The sequence below is a fragment of the Falco rusticolus genome, chromosome 8, assembly GCF_015220075.1.
Source record: "Falco rusticolus isolate bFalRus1 chromosome 8, bFalRus1.pri, whole genome shotgun sequence".
Taxonomy (NCBI): domain Eukaryota; kingdom Metazoa; phylum Chordata; class Aves; order Falconiformes; family Falconidae; genus Falco; species Falco rusticolus.
In genome coordinates, this window is record NC_051194.1 from 29581387 (window position 1) to 29588503 (window position 7117).

General features: G+C 42.6%; 1 protein-coding gene across 9 annotated transcripts in view; it reads left to right on the plus strand.

The window, feature by feature from the left end:
* Positions 1–6625, plus strand: part of ZRANB3 (zinc finger RANBP2-type containing 3) — a 51421-nt gene extending 44796 nt beyond the window's left edge. For 8 of the 9 annotated variants that reach the window (XM_037397040.1, XM_037397034.1, XM_037397039.1 and 5 more), the window contains 5 exons: positions 819–961; positions 2461–2604; positions 3479–3875; positions 5096–5227; positions 5784–6625. In XM_037397040.1, coding sequence (XP_037252937.1) covers positions 819–961; positions 2461–2604; positions 3479–3875; positions 5096–5227; positions 5784–5882 — 915 coding nt within the window. In that variant the 3' untranslated portion in view covers positions 5883–6625. The remainder of the gene's footprint in view (positions 1–818; positions 962–2460; positions 2605–3478; positions 3876–5095; positions 5228–5783) is intronic. The other variant, XM_037397035.1, reaches the window with a different exon arrangement.
* Positions 6626–7117: the final 492 nt, after the last annotated feature.

The following is a 7117-nucleotide window of genomic DNA, read 5'->3' on the forward strand; positions in this document are numbered from 1 at the left end:
TGCAGTTCCGAGCAGGCCTGCAGTCTCATTTCTTCCTTTGGTCTTCAAACAATTTTCAAAGCAGCATGGGGCACAGCTCCACCGAGATGTGTAGCTTCCGTTAATTGCGTAATAAAGATCACATTCATAATGGTGTTTGAGACGAACATTAACACTGTAAACCCAAAGTACTCAAGGACAGACATAAAGAATTTAAATTGGATGTGCTGTATTATCTGCTGAACGTAGTTTTGTTAGCTGTTCTCTCCATTTAAAGAGAAAGGTAATTTGGAAAAGCAGATTCTACAGTTTCTTAATTTAGTGTTATGCATGTATCAGAAGGTTAGAGGAAAGCAGAAAAATTGTCCGTAAACACAATTATAAATGTGGTTCAAGTACTGGAAGCAAACTTTCTTTTTCGGAGAGACCAGCTGCAACAGGAGGATGACTGCTGTAAGCAGAAAGCTCCTTTGCACCTCTGCTTTTCCCACCAGCAAAGTCTTGCTTACACAAGAAATGTTTACCAGAGGCTTTTTCAAGAAACCTTTATCCTATGGCTACACCTTAGATTAGTAAAGGCCGTTTCTGGCCTTATTTTATACCTTCTGGATCAACGCATGTAGCAAAACCGTTCTTGTAGTCAATGCCAAAGCTGCCAGAGTTCTTGAGCAGGGTGGGGGGTTGCAGCTTGTGGGAAAACTGCCTTGAAGGGACCATCTCTGATCACACCGGCTGTTGTCATCCAGTTTGGAATGTATTAATTCACAGCGCTCTTGTACTGTGATCAGAGGCTTCTGTGTACTGTCTGTCGTGCTGCTGACAATAGCATTCTTTGCCAGATACTGAGGTTTGTGAAAGAGTGGAGTCATCTAACAGCGATGAAACAGAAGATTGTCAGAAAAAGTGGTCAGATATTTTGGAGTCCTATTCAAGCTGCAGAGGAGCTGTCTAAAAAACAGTCAGTGGTCAGCAGCACAAAAAGGTATGTGGCTTTTAATTCTGCTTCCTTTTTACTAATTGCTGCAGGAAGTTTGATATATTAAGGGAATTTCAGTGGAATGATACTGAGACTAAGCTGGTCGTTTGATAATTGCTTGTTGCGTAGTGACAAACATAGGCAACCGCGCATGCCAGTCAGCCTGTTGGAATGGAAGTGCCGCTTCCCTGTCCGGCACCGCTGCATTCAGCGGCTGTTCAGGCTTTGCTGCACTGCATGTTTAAACACCTGGAACTTGCCAAAGAATTTTGAGGAAAAATTCTGACCTCAGGGACTCAACAGAAAAGTAAGGTCAAAGAATCTTGTTTTTTCCCCACCTGGAAGCAGAAATAAATCATTAGTTGCCATCAGTGATATAGTGGGGTATTCATAATTTACAGCATACTCCAGTCTTATAGTAATTTTTTTTTTCTTTAAACAGTTCTGTTCTCTGTGGATGACACTTCTCAAAACGATTGTTTTCCTTGCTGGGTGCCACTGAAAAGAGCTAGTGTTTAATCCTGGCTAAAATCTAAAACTACCTCTCTTCCACTTTCTTTCCTTTTTGTGATGCACTGCCTTGCGTGACAGACATTTGTAGCTTCGGTGCTGTCATTGCTCTCCACAAAACTTCTAATGTGTCCAGGTTAACTCACCAAGGTGCCTCTGCAAACTACCTAAAACCTTTTTATTCCTTTCAGTCCCTAGTGTTAAATTCTCCAGGGTGACTCTTCAGCTGTAGGTAAGAATTCAAAAATAGAGTTTGTAATTCCAGTAATAAAGAAGCAGCAGGTAGTAGGAGTTTCTCAACCTGATCGTTGTTCCTGTTGCCTGGTCGTTGTTGTTCCTGTTGCCTGGTCGTTGTTGTTCCTGTTGCCTGGTCGTATCATTCCATAAAATGTAGGAAAGATTTAACTGAACCAGGTTAGAAAACTTACGGCAACCTACAGTGGCCTTCTAAGGTAGCGTATAGGGTTTGGTGTATGTATATTACGTACAGAGAGATACACTTGTGAGAAGTTGTCTGAATAGTGGTTTTTGGAAGCATGATCAGAGTGAAACAATTGGAAAGCCTTACTGAAAAGCAGTGGTAGTTGGTGTGTTTGCACATGAAAATGAAGTGAGCTCACATGTAACTGCAAGGAGTCCTCCAGTGCTCGGAAGGGTTCCTGGATTGTCTGGAATGTCAGTGACGCTTCACCCGATGGAACAAAGCGCTTTCAGATTTCGCTGTCAGGCAGTATCAAATTGCTCTCATTTTTTAATAGTTATATACAAAACAACTTGACTGCTTGCTGGCTAGAGCTGAATCTGGTTTTAGAAAAAGGTGTCTTAATTAATATGGAAGTATTATGGTGAAGGATGCTTTCTCAGACTTGAAACTCATTTCTCTTCCAGGAGATGAGGAACATTTCAAGACAATATGCTGTACCGATCAGAGTGAATATTCTTTGAGGGAGACTGTTCCCTTTGTAGGATATTGACAGCATTTTTAATTATTTTAGGTACGTGACCAAGGAGGATGTAGCAGTAGCCTCACTTAACAAAGCTAGCAGCAGTGGGGGCAGCGTCCGCCTCATCTCAAAAGAAAGCAGAGTTTGTCTGAAGAATGAAAATGCTTCTATTGAACAGTTGGGTCATTCCACAAAGTAAGTTTATTAATGCAATAAGGTGATTAAGCTTTTTCTGCACAGATTTTTTTAAGATAGTAGAATTATTTGCTATGAGTGTTTACCTTGGTGAAGTACAGTGTTTAGATAAGAAACTTACTGTAGTGCTCATAAGCTGTGGTTTACTCTTGTAACAGTTTAGATTACATCTGTTGTCTGCTGATATAGCTGGTAATTAACTGTGTCTGATTAAAATGAAACAAGAAAATAGTTATACAATTCAGTTAAGGAAAAAAGACTGTTAGCTCAGGCCTTCTTGTGAGGTCAACAGTAAATTAGGGGCACAAAACTTTCTTGTATTTTGCCTCAAAATTTAGAAAGAGGGAGAAAAGAACATTAAAATTCTAGACATAAAATGCCCTTTTAAAATAACGTATTAAACTGGCAGTGTGGATCCTGCCCGGAGGTAAGCCTGTTTGGAGTAGGGAACCAATAGGCAGCCATGAAGGTTGCATGGGGAAGTCAGGATGCTTCCTTTGACTGTTAATTCTGTTAAAGAGGGAGCTGAAATGTTTCACATTTATATGTCTACATGCCCGGGAGAAACCACCGTTTTATAAATACAGCATTATTTCAGCTAATAATTAGGTGTGCACTTGTAAATGTAGTAAGATGTGCAAAAGAAGAATTTTTAACATGGTGGTGTTAAATTGTCAAATTTTGCTGGAATGGAAATGTAAACCAAGTAGATGATTTGCCCTGTGCAGGTATCAATCTGAGCAAGATACTATTTCAACTAAAATTTGTATTTCAGAGCATAAAAGGTAGCTAATGGAAATAGTGTGTAAAAAACCTACTGCACTGTGTTGCTGAATGCCTCCTTTATGAAGAGCTGTCCTTTGTTTTCTGCAAGCAGGTTGCATTCAGAAAACCGAAGAGGTCCATCAGCTCTGCATTCAGAGCAGACTGAAGCTGAAGGCTCCTCCCTACCCAAAGGCTATTTGCAAGCCTTGGACAGCCAAGGGAACCCCCTCTGTCTGCGCTGTCAACAGCCAACAGCTCAGCTTGAGCCGGGCTGCCAGAGCCAGGCTTGGGACACGCGATTCTGCTCTCATGCCTGCCAGGAGGACTTCTTGATTCGCTCTAGTCAGAGCTACCTGCGGACTAAAGTGTTTGAAATTGAACACGGCGTTTGCCAGTTTTGCAATCAAAATGCCCAGGAGCTCTACCTCAGCATCAGAGATGCACCCAAGAGTGAGCGTAAGAAACTTCTGGAGAGTTCTTGGATGTCTCACCTTCCACTTGGGCAGGTAATTGTACTGGGGTTTAAGCCATAACAGCTAATCTGTGTATTCCTGTAGCAGATAGTTCAGAGAAATCCAAAATGTTCTAGATTTAAGATAGAAGGTAAACATAGTGCCAACGACAGAATAAGAAAAAACAAATCCTTAAAAACCAACGAACACCAAAGCCAAACAAAAAGAAATAAAGAAGTCTCAATGTCTTTTGCACACTTCTCATCTTTAAGTCATAGGCATGAGACTTCAGATTCCTTAGGAATGGATGTAGCCTTAGCAGTACTAAGTTATTCCTACTTTGCAGAATGTTTGGTAGGAGCTTAACAAAAGCCAGTTGTCACAGCTCCTCTTGGTCTCCTCCCAAAATGCGTTACTAACTGCCACCATTCTTCCATCGCTGTGACTGCTGCTTCGCTCACTTGAAGGCAATGCAGCAGGGAGGGAGAAGTCCCTACAGAAAATGGTGGGTTTATTCAGAAACTAACGTATTTTCTGCTGCAAAACTGAAATCCTGCTTCAGAAGCAACTGGTTCTAAATTGTGTGAATTGATTCTGCAGACAGCCGTTGAACCCCATTGCAGAATTAAAAAAAAAGGTTAATTTACCATCACTGGTCATATGTATGAGATCTCCTTTGTTGCTTGCAGCTTTTGAAAATATCTGAAACATTTAAAACACTGAGATGGGAAGTCTTGTGGAGTGGGGGTATCTGACAGCCTTCTATGTGAACACAGCTCCGTGCTCAGTTACATTCTTCAGCTTTTTGAAAGCTGATGCAGGGCTTTGTCACCTAAGGTTTCTCAATGCCTGCCATTACAGTTATACTGACTTGATCAGAAACTTAACAGACCTAGATAGTCTTTAATTTTTGTGATGGGACTATAGCTACTGGACCCTTTATATTTGTGTGTATTTAATAGCAGCACTTGACAAAATGGCATTGAGGATACCTTACTGTACCAACCTTTCATTCTGTCTGCCCTTGGCCCACTGCAGTGTGCTTCAGCATGCTGCAGGCCAGGTGAAACATGCCAGCTAAAAGTACGGTTGTTCACTTGTCCAGTGGGAGTAACAAAAAAAAAAGCTAAAAACCTACAGCTTACTTCCTCTTGATGAAAACTCTTAAGTAGCTACTTCCCTGAATTATTTTCTCATGACAGCAGAACATCAGGACATACGTGCAGTGCAGAAGTATCTGACGTTTCCAATGTCATGTCCTCTGTTTCCGGCAGCTGAATGACATTATAACAAACCCGACGGAAGGCCAATTCTGGCAGGTGGATCACATCAAGCCCGTTTACAGTGGAGGAGGACAGTGCTCCCTGGAGAACCTTCAGACGCTGTGTACAGCCTGCCACCGAGAGGTCAGTCCAGTGCTGCCACCACCACTCGCCCCCTCACAGGGAAACCTCTGGAATGGGCAGCCGGGCAGGATTTATCAGAGATATTTTGGGCACTCCAGGAGGTAATGCAGCCTCGGCCCTGGGCTCAGAGCAGGTTGCTCAGCACCACCCTGTGCTGCCCCACAGCCTCTAGCCCCAGGCAGCGCCTGCCCCCCCTGCGGGTGAGCCCGGTGGGAATGCCCTGAGCAGGGGGAGCAGGGCGCTGCTGCCCCCCTTCCTCCTGCCTCTTCTGGCAGCGCCAGGCTGTCATCCAGCTCCGCAGCCCTGCTGCCTCCAGCTGAACAACCCCTGTGCTCGCAGCCTCTCCATCCCGTACAGCCAAGGTGTCGAGGTAGCATTAAAGGGTTACAACAGTTTCCTCAGGATTTGGGAAGATGTCACCTTAAACGTTTGCATTTCATTATGCTGTCTTCTGCAGAGTTAGACTGAAGTTTAACTGGGGGCTCAGGCTTTCCATGGCGCACGCTGTTGCCAAGTAACACCGCTTCCTGACCAGACCTACCTTTCTCTGTTGCAGAGAACTGCCAAACAGGCCAAGGAGAGAAGCCAGCTGAAGAGACGTTCTTTAGCAACCAAGTACGGCTGTGATATCACAAAATTTTTTGTGAAGATGTAAAATATATTGCTACATTCTAACACAGAAACCGCTATAGTTACACAGTGTTCCTCATGCACGGATTTCAAATAACAGCTTTGTAGTCAATCATGCTGTCGGTAGAGGGAAGAAAATATGGAATTAAACCCACGGAATCATTTATAATGCTGATTGTCAAAGGGCCTTTGGTAAGTGCGTACAAGCTACTTGATCGTGGTTATATTTTTATGACACTATAGTTTAAAGCTAAATTTCTGTGTGTAACCTTAATGCAATTTGGAAGCATTGCTATTTTCTTATTACAGTGTAGTTACAGCTGCAGGAATTTGACGAAGTTCTGTTGAAATTTTTCTTGGTCTTACAGAGCTCAGGGTCCCTACAGGACAGGAAGGTATCTTAGTTTAAAATACTTTCTTTGTTCACGTATCAATTGCTGTAGAAGATAGAGGCTCTGATATCTATTATGACAGAAATCGCAAGAGCTGAGGGATTAGTCTCAGAAAACGGCCTTACACGCTTCTGACCTGCTGTGAAAGGCCCGCTGTTGGCACTGGTGACTTGTCAGAGTCTGGCACTGCGAATTAATGTCTGTTGAATTCTGGGTTTACTTAAACCAGCTTGTATTAAAAACTTAATTGGTAATATTTGTTGTTCCTTATCAAAATTATCTCTAAGGTAGCTTCTGGGAAATGCTAGTCACTTTCTCCTTAGAGAGCTTGCAGAGATGCTGATTACTTCAAATAAACACGTTTCTTTCCATGCTTTGTCTGTCTCTCCCTGAGCCCATGAATGCCATAAAAGCAGTACTAAGTTCATAAAGCACACCTGTATGCTATGTGTCATCTTTGGAAAGTCCACAGCTGCCCTTTTCAAGTATATCTAGTTAAAACAACGATAACCCAGAAAGCTTTTCAGCTTATGAGAAAAATTCTTCAAGTTCTAAACATTCTTTTTCTCAGTTAACAATGTAAGACAAGGTGGTGGTGTGAGTGCACCATTTTCTGCAGAGTCAAACTAACTGGACTTACCCAGCAAAGACACCTTTGGGTACCTACCTGACAAAACCATGACACGATGTTTGTGTTCTCTAAGGATGATCAGAGGAATCATCGCTTCAGCAGTTTGAAAGATCAAGTAAGAACAGCCTGATAAGCAAGTGAGGGGTTTTCAGGTTCATACAGCCTTTCCGAGAGGCCCCACTTAAATGTAAAATGTCATTTAGGCAGTCAGGAGAGGAGGAAGCCAAGAGTATCAGG